This window comes from Elgaria multicarinata, chromosome 4 (genome assembly GCF_023053635.1).
Source record: "Elgaria multicarinata webbii isolate HBS135686 ecotype San Diego chromosome 4, rElgMul1.1.pri, whole genome shotgun sequence".
Lineage (NCBI taxonomy): Eukaryota > Metazoa > Chordata > Lepidosauria > Squamata > Anguidae > Elgaria > Elgaria multicarinata.
Window position 1 is genome coordinate 14,748,908 of NC_086174.1, and position 18,148 is coordinate 14,767,055.

At 42.6% G+C, this 18,148-nt stretch overlaps 1 protein-coding gene across 2 annotated transcripts in view; it reads right to left on the minus strand.

Moving 5' to 3' along the window:
- Positions 1 to 385: 385 nt before the first annotated feature.
- SPTBN1 (spectrin beta, non-erythrocytic 1) overlaps positions 386 to 18,148 on the minus strand; it is a 252,252-nt gene continuing 234,489 nt past the window's right edge. For both annotated transcript variants that reach the window (XM_063123818.1, XM_063123819.1), the window contains 4 exons: positions 11,267 to 11,505; positions 8,972 to 9,145; positions 4,211 to 4,253; positions 386 to 1,818 (listed from right to left, as the gene is read on the minus strand). In XM_063123818.1, coding sequence (XP_062979888.1) covers positions 1,603 to 1,818; positions 4,211 to 4,253; positions 8,972 to 9,145; positions 11,267 to 11,505 — 672 coding nt within the window. In that variant the 3' untranslated portion in view covers positions 386 to 1,602. The remainder of the gene's footprint in view (positions 1,819 to 4,210; positions 4,254 to 8,971; positions 9,146 to 11,266; positions 11,506 to 18,148) is intronic.

An 18,148-nucleotide genomic window follows, 5' to 3' on the forward strand; every position in this document is an offset into this window, starting at 1 on the left:
TGGGAGCCACAAAAGTCCTCCTGGGGGCTGCACGTTCCCCACCCCTGGTTATATTCTTGTGAGACGGGCCAAGGCAGGCAAGCATAAAGGGATCACAGCTCAATAGTAGAGAACGTGCTTTGCATGCAGAAGGCCCCACTTTTGATCCCTGGCATCTCCAGGTAGAGCTGGAAAAACTCCTGCTTGGAAAAACCTTGCAAAGCCGCTGCCGGTCAGTGTCAACAATACTGGGCTAGACAGGCCTGAAAGGTAATGACAGTAGTTGGCATCTTCCTATGTTCCCAAGTTATTTCACTTTTGTTCTTTCTTCCCAATCAACATTTGAGACGTTAATATTATCTTTGTAAAGAGAGGAGCAAGAAGAAGGAATCTGAATCTATCAGGCTTAGTTTTAAAAGCATTTAATGACATAGCATATATTTAACAGATAGGGTAAAAGTCTAGAGGTACAGTTCCGTACAACCAAAAGCCGGTCCCAGTACTATCCTGACTACAGGCCCAGTCATTGAGAATTCGTTCCTATTAAATGTATTTTTGTTTTGTTTTGATTGTGCAGTAAGATGAAAATCGTTCATTACAATAGTTACAGTGACAGAGAAATGCACACTATGTATCAAAGAGCAAAGGTAATGTAGCAAAATTATAACACAGGTGCAGCAGCTGACAAGCATGTTAACCATTGGAGTAACATTACTTTTTTTCCAGTAAATGATTCAGTTCCACTTTTACACTTAATCAATGATTTTAAAGGGTTTTTTTGTATTATACATCTAGTCTTATTATACTTTTTACTAGAATTATCTGAAACATACAATATAATGTATTTCAGCAAAAAAAAAAAAAAAATCGAAATTACAGATTATTTAAAACCATTATCAGTATGCTAAGTCCTTCTTGTCCATACCAACATTCTTAACTGTCGTCGCCGGATGCAGGAGGGAAAAAGAGTCACGATCGTGTTAATAATATTCAGATGCCAGGATGCAAATGGTTTTGGTCTGTAAGTTAAAGTTGGGCTGCACTCTACTATGGTAAAGAGAATACGCTACCATTTCATTACAGGTTAGATTCGCAGTGGGGAGAATCGAGTAGTCAAGACTCAGGGCAACCACCTCAAATGGAAGTGAAAAAAATAAATGTGTGTACATTGGTCTCCGATGGGCTTGTTAACTTTGTAAGCACCGCTGCCTTGCATACCAATAACGCTATGTTTGGGGGAGTTGTTTTTCAAGACAGCCTCAAAAAATCGAGGAACAGTTTAAATAGTAAGATCTAATCTACATTAACTTCAGTGTAAAAAAAAAAAAAAAAAAACCAAGAGAGAAAAGGGGGTGGGGGGAGAAACCGAAACGAAAAGAAAAGAAAGAAACCTGGTGTTCTCTCTTACTCAGAAGCTGCCCAATGCACCTCAGACATTTGTAACTTTAGAATCTTTTTTGTGTATGTTTTTTTTTTTAAAAAAATGCTCTATAAATAAAAAAAAAAATTAAATCGCATTGAGGAACATTAGGCACGGAGAGTAATGTATTGGTTCTGAGCTTGCATGCTGGAATTCCACTGGAACGGTTGGAGAAGTGCAGCGTGTACAGAGAAGCAGGGAGTTCACTTCTTTTTCCCAAAAAGGCTGAATCTCTTCTCTTTGTCTTTCTCTTTGTCTTTCTCCCGCTTGCCGGGACTGGATTCGCTGGTTATTGTCACGCTGGCGGGCAGGGTCTGGGCACGGCTCGTAGCTGGGGTGCTCTGTGTGCTTGTGGACAATTCGATTTTGTCCGAGGAGATCGCAGAGGTGATGGCCTGGATCCATGTGTTCATTTCCTCCTTTTAAGAAAGCAACGACACCAGTGTTGAGAGATTAGTACGAGTCCAGCTTTCCTCCACCGTATCCTGACGGTGCACAGGCTGCCTATATACTTCTGGTTGGATTTCCAGGCGTTTGCAATGATATTTAAAGCCCTAAACGGATTAGGATCTCGATTGATGAGCGAGCGCCTCTTCCTATCTACGCCTGCCGAAGATTTGTTGGAGAAGCCCTGCTCTGCAACCCACCAATGCACGACACACATTATGGTGGGACATGGGAGAGGGCCTTCTCTGTTGTGGCACCCCGGTTGTGGAATGCCCTCCCTTTGGAGACCTGACTGGTGCCAACACTGGCTTCATTATGGAAAGGAAAGGAAAGGAAAGGAACCTCTCGTGCAAGCACTGAGTCATTACTGACTCTTGGAGGGATGCCAGCTTTCGTTGACATTTTCTTGGCAGGCATTATAGTGGGGTGGTTTGCTGTTGCCTTCCCCGGCCGTTATTACCTTTCCCCCAGCTAACTGGGTACTCATTATACCGACCTCGGGAGGATGGAAGGCTGAGTCGACCCGAGCCGGCTGCCTGAAACCAGCTTCCGCTGGGATCGAACTCAGGCTGTGGGGAGAGTTTCAGCTGCAGAAACTGCTGCTTTACTGCTCTGCGCCACACGAGGCTCTTCATTATGACGCCAAGTTAAAACGTGGCTTTTTATCAAAGCCTTTGAGCCTAAAGTGACACATAGTTTTAATTGTTTTATTGCTTTTAAATTTTCTACTGATTTTATCTTGTTAATGGTTTAATATGTTTTTAGCGTTGTACATTTTGTTTGATTTTATCTGTACACCGTCCTGAGTTCCCAATGATATAGGGAAGGATACAGATGTTTTAATAAATAAATAAATTTAAAATATCGCTGTTTTGTAAACGTTAGTTAGGTGACGTAGAACTCCTTTCAGTTTAAGGGCCGAATTCATTTCAGAGCGGCTCTCAGTGGCCGCATTCCAGTGGTGGGATGAGCCCAAAATATCAAAAATGCCCATGTCGTTTAGCTTACAGCTCTTCCTGCCAGTTACTAAGCCTCACAAAAGCAGGGAAACCACAGAAGATTGGTGGTGGTGGCAGTGGCTGGTGGCAAAGGGGGCATATGCATCTGGGGAAATGTAGAGGGCTGGATTGGGAACCCAGGTGGGTCATATGTGGCCCCTGGGATTGAGATTCTACGCCCCTGGATGTAAATGAACCTTTGAGAAAGATAGAAAAAAAGCTAATGAGCTGAAAAAAGGTAAAATGGCAAATTCGCCCAAAAGGTAGGATCTTGTGGATGGAGCCTGCAAGAGTCTGATGAAAGGAAGATGGATTAATGGGTATATTTGGACACAAGAACCTGCCTTAGATTAGGTGAGACCACAACTTGCTAACCCACACTCAGTGGGTTGTTGTTGAACCGTGGGTTGTTGTACCCTGGAATATTGTGTTGTCTGAACACAGTGCAGGGTCACCCATGCAGGGTGACTTATTTTTCTCGAACAAGACACCTTAAGACCCTATGGTTTGTTATCAGGTTGTTCAGAGTGGTTAACAAGCCGTTCTGCGGAAAATGCACTGCATTCAGATAACACGATAACCTACCATACGGAAAACATACTATGTTCAGACAGCATAATAACCCATGGTTCAAAAACAACCCACACTCAAACACTATGTGAACCCAGCCGTCCTTCTAAGCCATTACTGGAAGTGGGTCTGCAGGGATCCAGGGAGAAGGTCTTTCACATCACCTGCTACTTCCTCTTTTTAGTGTGAGATTCTAGGGATTGAACCTGAAACTTTCTGCATGCCAAGCAGCTGCTCTGCAACTGAGCTTTGGTCCCATCCCCCCCTTGATTGCATCTCGCAGATCTGGTGGAAGCATCTTCTCCCTTTGCCCACTATACTCCTATCTCGAGATGGAGGATATGGGGATTTAATTTTTTTAAAAAAATCCTCAATCTGGATGGACTCCTAGAAAAGACCATTGCCAACCAGGCATGGACAGATCTGAGGCATGAAGTCCTGAACTGCTAGCCTACAAACTCAGCCTAAAGATCAATTACAATGATGATGTCATGATGTCCACTGGAGTTGGGAGTGGGGTCTGGAATACACTCCCCATTCCCAGTAGCTCAAAAATTCTGCAGGCCAAAGTGTGTGTCCATCACAAATTAGAAAATGGAAGTCAAGAACTGCCTGGCATGATGACATCATAACTACACACAGGGTGAGAGGAAAGCCTTGGGCAGCCAGGAAACATTGAAAATCTATTCCTTAATGTAGAATGACAAGTTAACACATCGTGGAAACAACAGGATGTGAGCAACACCAACACTGTTTTAGAAAAATGAAAAGAACAGCACAAGAAACAGAAACTTACGTCATCTTTGGCTTGGAAGAGGTACTCATTGCCATCAGTTAACCTGCGAACAGGAATGACAAATTCATATCAGAATCAAGCATGATAGCTGTTCCTGTCACTCAGGGAGGAGCAACAGGGACTGTGGTCCTTCTTCTTGGATCAATAATCCCAGCCGAGACTCACTGTAGCAGTATGCACCACCCATACTAGGCCATCTTTAGTTTTCAAGGTATTTATGCATGTGTGTTTGATTTATACTGTCTTTCTGCCAAATAACGGCACTAAAGGCAGCTACCACATGTATTCTGACTCTTCATTTTATTTATTTCCATACCACCCAATTGCCAAAGCTCTCTGGGTGGTTCACATGTGCCACATCCAATGGTAAATTGGGTGTTCCTGGGGCAGTGATACCTGTCCCGTGGTTGCAATGGCAACGTGCTTCTTGTGCTATAATCTGAAGACAGGAGAGAGATCCTACAGCTTCCCCCCATCTTAAAAATCGTGGGGAAGTTTCATATGAGGCAGAACATAAACAAACGTAAGAGGACCAGACCAAAGACCTATCTAGTCAAGCATCCTCTTTCCCACAGTAGCAAATCAGATGTCTCTGGATGTTAGAACAATCAAGAACATCATCACCACGACAAGTAGCCTTATCTTCCATGAAGCCACAGCATCAAGAGTCATCGTTGGATTCCAAGGACAATTATATAACCTGCTGCTAAGCAGGTAAGTGTAAATATACACTTGATGGACCACCTTCTCCCACATCAACTTGTATGTGCATCCGATCATTTCCATGTCCTGCTGCCATTAGTGGTCTGGCTGGTGGTGATGTGAGAGAGGACCTTCTCCATAGTAGTGCCTACGTTATGGAACTCCCCGTCCTGCGAGATCCATTTGGCTCCTAGATTGGTGGTGTTCTGACATGGCCTGCAGACCGTTTCATCTCAAGAGGTCTATGACCGAACTGGTGTCCAATTTGTCTTCTGGCTCTTTGTTTCTTCCTTTGTTTTTCTGGTTGTTTTACCTCCTGTAAATCCTGTATGGTTGTGCTGATTCTTTTTAACATTCAGTTGTAAGATACTTTGAGCAGTTCATAGGACTCGGCAAAGAGGAATATAAATGTTTAAAATAATAAATACAATAAAACCCACCCATATGATTATGGCTTAAATTTGCTGCGATTCTGTGTGAGTTTCTGTTTCGGGGTGGGGGGTGGAGAAACCTACACATGATGATGATGATGATGATGATGATGATGATGATTATTATTATTATTATTATTAATAATTTATATAGCACCATCAATGTACATGGTGCTGTACAGATTACACAGTAAATAGCAAGACCCTGCCGCATAGGCTTACAATCTATGGCAATCTGTGCAGGGTTCAGCTTCTTTCGAATCTCAGTTTTGATTTTGTTTTGTTTTTAAAAAAGACTTAAGTTTCTAGATTTCATGATTTTGAAGATAATTTGAAAGTGTATGCAATGCCTGCTGAGAACTCCAGTGCGTGAAGGAGAGGCTTCAGCACACTGGAGAGTTCTTAGTTGCTCCTTCTGATAATGAAAAGGAAAAAAATAAAAAATTGCAATGCTTGCGGAATAAATTATGCAAAGCAACAGAAAATCATGCCAAGTTTCCCAATTTGCACAATTTATACAGGTCACAGCATTGGGAAGGCCTGGGTGCAGAATACTGATGTTTACACAGGACTCACTTGCATGAATATTCCTCATGACTTGACACTGAAAATATAGGATGTGGCCAACTTTAACATTTCTACCAGGCACAGCATATTTCAAGTAGTTGATTAGAGACCTCAAAGGTTCCAGTATAGTTGTTGTTTTTTTTTAAAAAATATTGTATTTAAGATGAATTTGTACTAGTTTAGCTATACTGTAAGCTATTTTTCAGGAGGCCTTCTGGAATGCAGGGTATAAACGAAGAGATTGTGCTCCAATTCACAGGTGAGCAGGAGATGCTGAGACTCAATGAGAAATTCTTATTCTTATAGGAGATTCTTCCCCACATGAGACAGAGGTCTCTGGGTCTTACATTTTTAAAGACCAGAAGACGGGTGGTGGCTCATCAAACGTACATAAGAAGAGCCATGCAGACTCAGACCAAAGGTCTGTCTAGTCCAGCATTCTGTTCACACAGTGGCCGATCAGCTGACTATGGAAAGTCCACAAGCATTGATAATGAATTTCATGATAGAAAATTCCATCGTTTCATATGCTGTGTGAAGAGGTACTTTTCTTCTTCTCTGTCCTGAATTTCCCATTCAGGTTCATAGGATCACCCTGGGTTCTAGTAGTATGAGAGAGGGAGAAAAATGTCTCCTTATCCACTTACCTCCCCTTATCTGCCTTCTTTCTACATAGTCCCTGATGTACATAGTCCCTTTCTACATAGTCCCTTTCCTCTTAAGGGAGTTGCTCCAGCCCCTTGATCAGTTTAGTTGCCCTTTGCTGCACCTTCTCCAGTTCTACCATATCCTTTTTGGAAAGGCAGGGACCACAAATGTACAGTACACTACATTCCGATAGTCTATGGTGTGGTCATCCCATAGATTTTGTATAAGGGCAGTATGATATGGACAGTTTTATTTTTGATTCCTTTTCTAATGAACCCCAACATGGAAAATGCCTCTTTCACAGCAGCTGCACACTGGGTCAATGTTTCCATTGAACTAACCAGGGAAGCCTAGTGGCTCTGATATTAGTGGGGCAGTGAATCCACTCCGAGTTTCCGTCTGACGTCTAAAGAGCTTTGCACCTTGGATAGCTCCTTTAGAGTTTTCACCAAAACCTGGAATGGATTCACCACCCCACTGACATCGGAGGCACCAGGCTCTACTGGAACTTCCACCATGAACCCAAGATTTGTGGTGGAAGTTCCACAACAGCTCAGACCCCATCAGGATATACATGAAGTTAGGGGGTCTTGAAGCAGAGGCTGGTCAGTTCTCTGTTGGGGATGTTCTAGCTCTGGGTTTTCTTCATGGGACAGGTGCTTGGTCTTCAAGGCACTCTCCAATTCTGAGTCTAACCATTAGAGCATCCTTCCCTTACGTGGTGCCCTCTGGATGTGTTGAACTGCAACTCCCATAATTCCCAGCCAGAAAGGCATTTGGGGAAGCCTGAATTATAGAGTTTATTTTCCTTTCTTCTGGGTCATCTGAGGGATTTCTTTATGAAGCCGTTTTGCTGTTGATTCCTGCACTGAGTAGGGTAACTCGATGGCTTTATAGGCCCCTTCCAACTCTACTCTTCTATGATTCTATGACCTCGGAGCAAAGGAAAAAGTCACGGCAAGCCAGCACTTTTTAAAAGCGCAGTTTCAGGGGAAAAGCCTGTGGTGGCTGTGAGTTGGCGGCTGTGTCATAAACAACGCAGCGCCAACTCGCAGCCAGAAAAGGCTAAAGAGGTCATACAGACAAGCCCCTGGACATGGGAAGGCAGCACATTTTTTTGGCACAATGCTACACCGAACTCAGCAGCTCCTGCTATTAACTATGTGTCAAGTTCATCAAAAGAATAGAACAATGTGAAAAATAATCAGTGAATCACATAGCTGAAGGCTCTTTGGCTTCAACGGGGAAGATGGAGAATTCTCCAAAGCATTCAGTTTTCTCCTGCTGGTGAGTTGGCACCTCTCAGGCTCTTTCTCTATTGTTTTTAAGAAGCTTAATAATCTCTCCCCTGCCTTGGTAAACTGCTTAGATAAGATTTACTTGCTTTGCCTTTTTCTTTAAAGGTAACGTAATTCTGAGTGACTTTCCGCAAGGTGTATAGGAGAAATATAAATGAATTAAGAACTTTTGAAGAAGAATCAGATTGCATTGCCGCTTGAAGACAGGCTGTTGCTATCCATGAAAGCCAAGCAAAGGGATAGACGAAAAGGGTGCTATTTCCTCGTCAGATACCAGTCTCCTATGTTATGCCTGTCTGATGAACAAATCACACATTACATTTAATTTAATACATTATATTAAATTGCCCTGAAGAAGGACCTGTGTATGGTTGGAATTCTTTTCACTGAATTAAATATCCTGGTTTTGTCTATTCCTTTGCTTGGAGTTTTTGGCTATTCTTGTGAGATTCCCCTATTTGTTGGCTTGGGATCTCTGTTGTTGTTAGTTAGCCCTGTCCTGGAAGCAAAGGGGTTGGAGGCACACATTGATGACCACATCAGTGTGATCCGAATGCTGGATCAGTTATGATGCTGTAATAATACCCCCAAAAGCCACTGCCATGCAGAATTAAAATCAGTCTGGAAGAGTAAAACTGTACCAGTGCAAATAGCAAAAGAGATTCTGGTAATCCTGGAGCCTTGGATTTATGGGTTGATTGCAGTGATCCATGCTTTTTGAGCTATTTCCTCAACAAACCTTCCCATCCATATGGTGGCAAGAAAAAAAATAGCAGAGAGGTGAGTTCCTATTCTGGAACCACGAATGCCACAAAACATAACAAAGTAACCCAGTTTTTATTAGGCCTACCAGGTAAGGAATACAAAAGGAGAAACGAGGCCCAACAGACCTGACTGGTGCCCCATATGAACTAAGAACAGGAGGTGTCCTAGGGTTGCAGTGTCCTCTACAGTGCACAGATGTTCTGTTGCAAATGCACCGGAAATTCTTGACCGACTGATAGATGTGGAAAAGGTTTCCTGAAGCTAGACTGTTTGAAAGCCATTGGTTTAGGGGAAGTGGGAATTATGCTCCACAGAATCCTCTCCCTCAGGAAGAGATGCTAAGGTCTTACCTTAGCTTGAACACATGCTTTTTCTTCTTATATTCAACCGCCACTTCACACACCGCTTCTTTCAGACTCACAGGGATCTCGCTGTGGTAGGGAATGCCCGAGGAAGCAGCCTTTGCATCTTTGTAAAAGCCCATCTCTTGGTTGTTAATAACGCAGTAGACGTTATGCCAGGATCTTGGGAGACAAAGGAAAACAACAAGGAAAGCAATTAAGGCCACTGTCAAAAAGAACCACAACTTCCCTCTATTTTTCTAGCACGGTAGCATTATGTAAGTGGATCAAAGCTCTTTGTTGGGAGGAGAGAAGTAAGACTGTTTGCCAAATAGAACAAGTCTAGAGATTCCCTGGTTTCATGGCATTAGTGTCATATATGAGTAGAAACATTGTTTATCTTATATTATTATTATTATTATTATTATTATTATTATTATTATTATATTGTTTGGAAGTAAGCACATTTTATTTTCTCAGAACAGAACCAGTGATCCGCTATAGATCTCAAACCCATGAACTTGGAAGCATCGTTTATGACCCTGTTCAGAAGACACTTTAAACCATGGCTTTAACCACAGTGGTTAAGCCAGAAAACCAGGCCATGTTCAGAAGACACCTTAAACCATGGTTTTACCCATGTTGAATTAAGCAAAAACCTGTATTCACCATGGTTAAAGCCATGGGTTAAGGTGTCTTCTGAATGGGCCCTATATAGTCACCCAATAGTTACCTTTTTAACCTATTATGTTATGGTTCACATAAACATGGTGAAATGCTGTTAAAGCCATCAATGCAGCAAAACCATTGCTGCATTGATGGCTTTAAGACAGAAAGAGCCATCAAAATCAGTAAAAAGAAAAGAAAAGAAGTTCAGTGACTCCAAGTTCCACCCCCTTGGGACCTATCAGGGGCTATACACACACACACACACACACACACAAAATTGCTATGCTGCTCAATTAGTGCTGAATTGGTGGGGTGGGGTGGGCAGTGGCAAAAAAAGTAGCATTTTCCATTTGAAACAATGCATGCAGAGACTGCACACCTTATTTTCATGGAAATTCATGCCCCCAGAAGCCTTTTTAATGTGAAATTTAAGCTCTTGCTGCCAGTAACTGAGCCTTAGGAGAGGTAGGTCAACCTTTTAGAATCAAGGGGAAAAACATGCAGAAGCTGGGAAACCATCAGGGGGTCTGTCTTGCCAAGAGGCAAAGATGCCCAAGAGGGTTTGGAGGCCATGAACAAACGAAAGGGTAGAAACTAACAATTTTACGAAGTTGCAGGCAAATGAAATCTACTAAGCAAACTATAAGGTTTCCTGGTGGTTCCACATGGACCTATGGTACGATTGGAGTCCATGAGGAGAAGAGCCTTCAGTGTCCTTCCTATGGACTTCCTTGCCTTTAAAGTTCAGGCAGGCACCAATGTTGTATTGCTTTCAGCACTTCTTGAAAACAGTGTTCCAGGAAGCTTTCCCTGAATGACCAGCCACAGTTTTATCTGAACCATGTTCTTCTAAAATATAATTTTTAATGATGTTTTTATTCTGTTTTTAGTCTATTTGTTCACCGCTCCGAAATCTTCAGATAGAGAGCGGTATAGAAGTATAGTAAATAAAAAGTAAAAATAAAATAAGGCTTACTTCCCGTTCAGTTGTCAGGGACTCCAAGCCAAACAACAAAGGAGAGACCCCAGTTAACGGCCAGCGCACTGCACCTTCCGTGGTCCAGGTCTCCACTGAACTTCAGTTTGAGCAAAACCCCAGAGGATTTATATACCTGAGTGCTCCTTTTGCTACGTGCAGTTTTCAACAACAGCCTCATTCATCACACGTGGTGGTCACATTCTCAGGTCTTATAAATGTTTGTGAATTCTTGTACTACCCAAAGATAAGCTACAGCAGGTGGCCAACATAGATAGTTATGAGATCCTCCTGAATCCCAAGGTTGTACCATCCCAAGGAGATAATCTTGAAAAACAAAGAATTATAAGCCAAAAAGCTTGAGGGCCCTAAAAGGGGTCCAGTTTTCAAGAAATTCAGGCATGAACGAGTAATCGTAGCACACCACACTAACTTCTCATGTAAAATGGCTTTCCTGGTAAGTTTCCTCTATAGGGTAGGGGACAGTGGGAACCACCTCGTCACATGGGGATTGGGCATGGCTGTCTGGGGAACTCCAGAGAGACAAACTGGACCCTGGGCTAGGGTTCAACACCCCTGGTTTATGGGATAGAACAAGATCAAAATGAAACTCATCAACCGATCATTAAAACCTCTTTATTTGAGTTCATATACGATACCTGTTTGAGGCCTTCTTGCTGTGTGACTCCCATTCGTGCTTACGATGCAAGAAGCCCTCCATCTGAGCAGAAGGTGTCTCTTGTGTTTTGGCTGGGAGGGTGGCGGCAGTCTGAGCCTGGAGGCCCGTCTTAGCTTTACGATCTGCTGTTGGCGAAGGAACTGGACTCGTTTCTTTAGAACTTGTCCTCTGATCTGCTGCTCCGTTGACCATTTCATTGGCTTCTCTTGCTTCTCCCATCTAAGAAACAAGAGTGAGAAATGTAAGTGCTGTTCAGTGAGACGATCTCAGAAACCATTTTCCCTTTAGTTAAAAGAACATCTTAATGTTCATTTGCAGGTCTTGCACACTCTTGTCTACAAAAGCCTAGGCCATCCCGTAAAACTGTTCTTATGCCCCACTGAAGAAACAGAAGGCTGAAGGAATGAGGAAATATCAATAGATTAGTACCCAATTGATAGAGGTGAAGTAACAAGGGAAGAAGGAAGGATAACCCATTTGTGAGAGTTTTACCACACTTGGCTCTGCTAACCAAATCCTTAATGTGCCACAATCCAGCAAATGCAAACTGTTCATGCAACTCTGCCTTCTCCATTAGTAGATTCAGAGAATGCAGTTCTTTGCCATTCTATAACTGGTCCTGAGAAACTGGTGCACGTATGGAGCTCTGGATTGTGGCCGCATCCTTTATCTGCGAGCATCTTTGATGGCTCGACTATTGCAATAGTAAGAATCTCACTTCCGTAAGTTCAGAAAGAACAGAAAGAAAATTCAATTGATTCACATAAGCCATCTTTCATACATTTATAAAATTACTGCAATGGAGTCTGTGCAGTAACTCTACTGATGTATTAAGCCAGTGAACAAATAGAATCAGCAGCATTCACAGACACACCTCGATCTGGCAAAGAACTGCCCATTAGCTTCTGCAAACGTGTCTACCCCCTCCACACCGCTACCACCGATCCCAGCCCCAAGGTGACAACATAATCAGAAGACCACATGCAGAAATTGGGAAGAGAGAGGACAACATGCATTCCATCAGGTCCACCATCTTGTTAAAGAATTTGGAATTTCAAAGACAGGCAGGTTTAAAAGGGAACAGAAGGAAGGTAAAAGGAGATAGGTCAAAAGTTAAAAATATTAAATTTCTTTCAAAGTCTCTATTGTTGGACTTTGGAATTGGATGGGTTGGGTGTTAAAAGGAGCTAGGAAAACACTACAACCACTCAACATCACACGTCTATTTACCCCCAAACAAAGACAGAACCAAGGGCTTGGCCATCACTCGCTTTGTCGGTCCCGTTGCCCGCTGTACCGATACTGAGATGCCTACTGGGGCCAACTCTGACTGGTCACATTCTTGATGTCTTCAGCATCCATTTCATTCCCCAAATCATTTACAACCGGAATCCTGAAAGCTTTAAACTTTCGCAACAGAGGCTTGGTCCCAGTTGGGATAGGGAACGTTTATCAAGGATTTGGGGGGGGTTTCATTTCTGTGCCACAGAAAAGGCATTGGTAGCAGCCCACGGAGGGTTACACAACCGGAGTGTGGGGATTATTATTAGCAAGTTACTAAAGCCTAGCGCTACTCAATGCTCTAGTAGTAGATTACAAACACTCTGTGCCATTTTTACATCAAGAACAAGCAAGGATTCCTCAAAGGCATAATCATTAGAAGACACTTTTTGCTGCTCCAGCCAAGGTTGAGACAATTCAGAAGCAGCAGCAGTATTATTATGCAGCAAGCTGTACATTTGCCAATTTTGCTAAAATTGTTTGGTGTGACCCTTGCGAATGGTAGTTATAGCCAATTCCCACCCCTGTGTGCTCACCATCCATCCAAAACCTTCAGGGTTCCACAGGACATGGTCTTCTCAGTGGTGGCACCTAAGCTCTGGAACTCCCTCTTTGGGAGGCTTTGTTAAACCCTTTCCTCCCAGTCTTCAGCAAGATTGTTAAAACTGTTTTGTTTCCATAGAGTTTAGTTTATGATGCCATTTTTAGTAAGTTAATAGTAAGTTGTTGTTTTTTAAAACCCTATTTTATTACTGTCATTCTTTTATTATATTTGTGAGTCGCTTTCAGGGGCCCATATAGGTTCAAAAAGCAACATTTAAATAATGATGATAAATAAATAACCTCCTTCCCTTCCTGTATCATGGCCCATGAAAAATCCTAATTCAAAATGCCTAACATTTGCAATCAGTACAAAGTATGCTAATTCCATATGCGAGTGCAAATAATGCTATTTTGCATAATTTAATTTAGAACTTGGCCATGGCTCTGTGGTAGAGGACTGGGATAAAACCTGTCTGAAACCGCGGCCAGTCAGCATTGACAATTCTGAGCTACATGGACTGACTCAATATAAAAAAGCTTCCTATGTTCCTATGGTAGTTTGTGCATTCTTTTCAAAAGCATGGCTTAAAATAGATTTGGAGGGTTCAATGTTAAATTAGGGTGACTATACGAATAGGAGAACAGGGCTCCTGTATCTTTAACAGTTGTATAGAAAAGGGAATTTCAGCAGGTGTCCTTTGTATGCATGCAGCACCTGGTGAACCTCCCTCTTCATCACAACAGTTAAAGCTGCAGGAGCCCTGTCCATTTTTGTATCTGGTCACTAGACTAGAGTGACCAGATACAAAAGAGAGGAGGGCTCCTGCACTCTACTAGAGTGGCCAGTATACTAGTGACCAGATACAAAAGAGGGCAGGGCTCTTGAAGAACTGTTGTGATGAAGAGGGAATTTCACCAGGTGCTGCATGCATACAAAGCACACCTGTTGAAATTCCCTTTTCTATACCACTGTTAAAAGAGACAGGAGCCCTGTCCTCCCTAGTGGAATACTTCTGTACTTGCACTTAAAGAGGCCAAATCAGCTTCGGTCATGGGCTCAGCTGGGCAAATGTGGGCTGCACAATCCTATACATCACTTATGGGCAGCGTGCAGGCCACATGTGGCTTGTGGCCCCTCTGCAGCCCAAGAAATTACAGGGCGTGGCGCCCTGCACTTCCCCCTGCAATCCAGCTGTTCTGCCATCAGGTGAGAGGAGAGACGGGGAACAGGCTGTGGTTTACCTACTGCCATTAGCAGCAAAGGAACAGCCATTGGATTACTGGGAGGAGTGCAGAAAGAGGCTTTACTGTCACCCCCTCCCAATGAAACTGATGCAGAGATTATTGGAAGGGGGAAGAGGTTAAAGCCCCCCTCCCTTCCCCTCCCCCAGCAATCTGAATCAGCAATTCCATCCCCTGTTCACACCATGCAGGAAGGGGAGATTTGAACCTTGCCTTTCTGCCTACTGAGGTGTGGGTGGGTGAGGGGGCAGGAGGGAGTTTGTGTATGTATGTATGTGTGTACGCATGTGAGGCCCCCAACCCACCACTGCTTGAGGTCCTTGAGGGGAAAAAGGTTGCCCACCCCTGCTGTACGCACTTACCTGGGAGTAAGCTCCATTGGAAACAATAGCACTTAACTCCAAGTAAACATGCATAGGGTTGAGCAGTTAATTTTCTAGGGCTACAATCCTATACCCTCTTATTCTTGGGTAAGCCCCACTGAAATCAGTGGGTTTCCTTCTCAGTAGACATATATGGGATGGCACAATAAGCCACCTTGGAGCTTGTAACATTTTATGACCCTGTTCAGACAACACGCTAAGCCATGGTGGTTAAACATTTCGAACTAAACATGATGGCTTAGCGTATCATGTGAACCATGGCTTGGCATGTCATGTGAATCATTCCTAACTGGTGGCTACATAACCATGGTTTAAACATGCTCACTAACCATTTGCTGTAAAAGGGTTAGTGGTGTAACCATGGCTTAGAATGTTGTCTGAACAAGCCTGTTATTTTCAATATATCTTTCCTTCTAATCCACTAAGGGCACAATCCTATGCATGTTTAGACAGGGAAAAAAGGCCAACAACTCCCAGCATTCCCAAGTCAGAATGCTTGGAGTTGTAGGATTCCCCGCTTGTCTAAACATGTATAGGATTGTGCCCTGAATTTATAACAAGAGCCCATCTGTCATTTTCAATGAGAACTCTCAGTCCTGGAATTCAACCAGATATGAAAGAGCTTTAATGTCCTGGCAGGCAACCCAAAGGCTCAGCTAACCAAAATATGCGGACAAACATGAATGATTTTTAAATTTATCGTTACTCTCACCTGGGAATATATCGGAGACGAGATTATGAAAATGTGGGCATTGCTGAAGACTTAGGTGGGGAGAAACCCTTCCTAGGATTAATATAAGAGCAAGTAAGCAACGGCATACCAGGTTCCACAGAACCAAGAGACACTGTTGAATTTGCTTCATCGGTGGTTTTGAATGGAAAAACCCGTTAAATCAGAGATTCTTATGTATAGAGAGTATCCATCCTGTGTTAGGTGCAGGGGATGTCAATAGGGAGATATATGTGGGATTCCTCCCATTAAGATTCTATCAAATGGGAAAATAAAGGAAGTTTGGATAACAGAGAATTCGTAGTATATGCAAACCCAGGATCTTGCATTTGGGACATGACCCTCCCATTCCTGCACCAATAGCACAGGCACTCAAAGCCCTATATAAATCTTGGATTGTTTATTTCAATGACCCCGTTCAGATGACATACTAAGCTACCATGGTTGAGCATTTTGAGCCATGCCTTAGCATGGTTGTGTGAACCATTCCTAACCATGGTGGCTACGGAACCACTGTTTAAACATGTCAGCTAACCATTTGCTGCCAAAGGGTTAGTGGCTTAGCGTGTTGTCTGAACAGGCCCACTGAGTCACCAGTGGTGTTTCCCAGTTTCTGGTGGTTCAGAGCCAATCCAGTGTTCATTGCTGTATGGATTGTGCGTGGCTTGCTTGCCTATGATAGCAAGGTTGGGGTGTTGTGGTGTTTGTGAGGAGACTGTGCTAGTGCAGCTCAAGGGTCTGGCTTTAATTCAGTGCAATGCTAACATCTTCTTAACACACAGGAAAAGCTCTCCGGATGCTTTCCAGTGGAGAATGTTTTTGCGGTCTTTTTAAAATAAATAAATTAATGCTTTCCACAATAAAAGAGAAGTAAACATGTATGCAAACAATGCATGATGACACAAGGGGGAAAATAAAGAATAGAGCTAAATAAACCTTTAATGGGAAACATGCTTTGAGCATGCAAACACAACACCATGTATGACAATGGTTAATAACAACAGCGACAACAAAAACAGATCAACACAAGCATGTTCTGAATACATATTTTCATCACTGGAAGGTTAATTGCAAGTCAGTTTAGTGGCTTAGCTCATTTTTGAGGTATGTAAATCCTGACCATATGATGCAACGTGGCAACAGGGGAGGGCGTGACTTGAAATACCCCCTTTGCTTTTCAAAGTGCATGAATAAAAATTACATTCAGGGGTTTTCCCCCCTTGAGCTTTTGCACTATTAGATGAGGAATCAAGAGACTTGTGCAAAGTAGTGACAGGCTGCACACTGTTCTGTGAACTAATACAATTTTGAGATACTGTTTTTTTATTTATTAAAAATATAGGCGGTGATTAATGGAGCAGAGAACCGCATTTACTGGGATTCAGACTTGACTTTTTATACTAGTTGTGCACTTGGACATTATCTATGCATAGCCAACATTATCAAATCGAACATCTCTTAGTCATTCATGGTTACAAAATGGAACAGATTTGACCACTCCCTTTTTCCACTCAGGTTTTTAAAAAGGCAGCTCTGATTCCTGCATGCTTTAATGCACTTTGAGGGGGAAAGAGACCTAACACTGGTGTAATGGAAGCAATAAAACAGGTAAATACATTGATATAAGGAAAACTAAAAAGCATTATGAAGCTATATGCTGAAATCCTGACGAGAGGAGAAAAAAAAGAGAGAGACATGCATGATAATGAAGAAATACAAGGTAGCATGAAAGTATAAAATCCTAGCCTTCTTACTCCTGATGAATTTTGCCAGACAATGCTTTGAAACTCATCTGGTACACTTTATGTAGATTCTGAGGCATGATAGAAGGTTTGCTAAAGGTTAGAAACTAGCCCTTTTGCAGGAGATGAAGATTACAACAGAAATACTTCCTGAAATAACAAGGTCATAATGCAAAATGCAGAACAACAAATAAACTTGGAGAATTCTCACAAAAATTTCCATTATTAAGACTCCATCCATCACCCCTCAACTAAGGGGAACCACCCATCAGCTGTGCTATGATCTCAGACTATGAAAATAAAACATGTTTTTAATGCAACTCTTATGAAAGATTACTAAATGTAATGTAGTTACCACGTAGCATTTTTTTAAGCAATCTTCTTCACTACTCACTCTTAAAATAAAATGTGTCCATTTTCTCTGCTCTTTCAATATGTGGGGTATGTGGACTGGTGGTCCTAACTTAGGGGTCAGCATAAGAACAAAAGAAGAGCCATGCTGGATCAGACCGAGGGTCAGTCTAGTCCAGCACTCTGTTCATACAGAGTCGACCAGGGACCAACAAAGCAGGACATGGTGCAACAGAACCCTCCCACCCATTTTCCCCAGTAACTGGTGCACACATACTGCCTCGGATACTGGAGGTAGCACATAACCATCAGGGCTAGTAGCCATTGAAAGCCTTCGCCTCCAGGAAATTATCCAACCCCCTTTTAAAGCCATCCAAATTGGTGGCCATTGCTACATCTTGTGGTAGTGAATTCCGTAATTTAACTCTGCGCTGTGTGAAGTAGTTCCTTTTATTTGCCTTGAATTGTGCCCACCAATCAGCTTCATGTGATGACCCTGGGTTCTAGCATTTTGAGAGAGCACTGTACTACAGCATGCCCCCCGCACTCTGGGTTTCACTGGAAGGCATCACATGAGTCATTTCCTATAG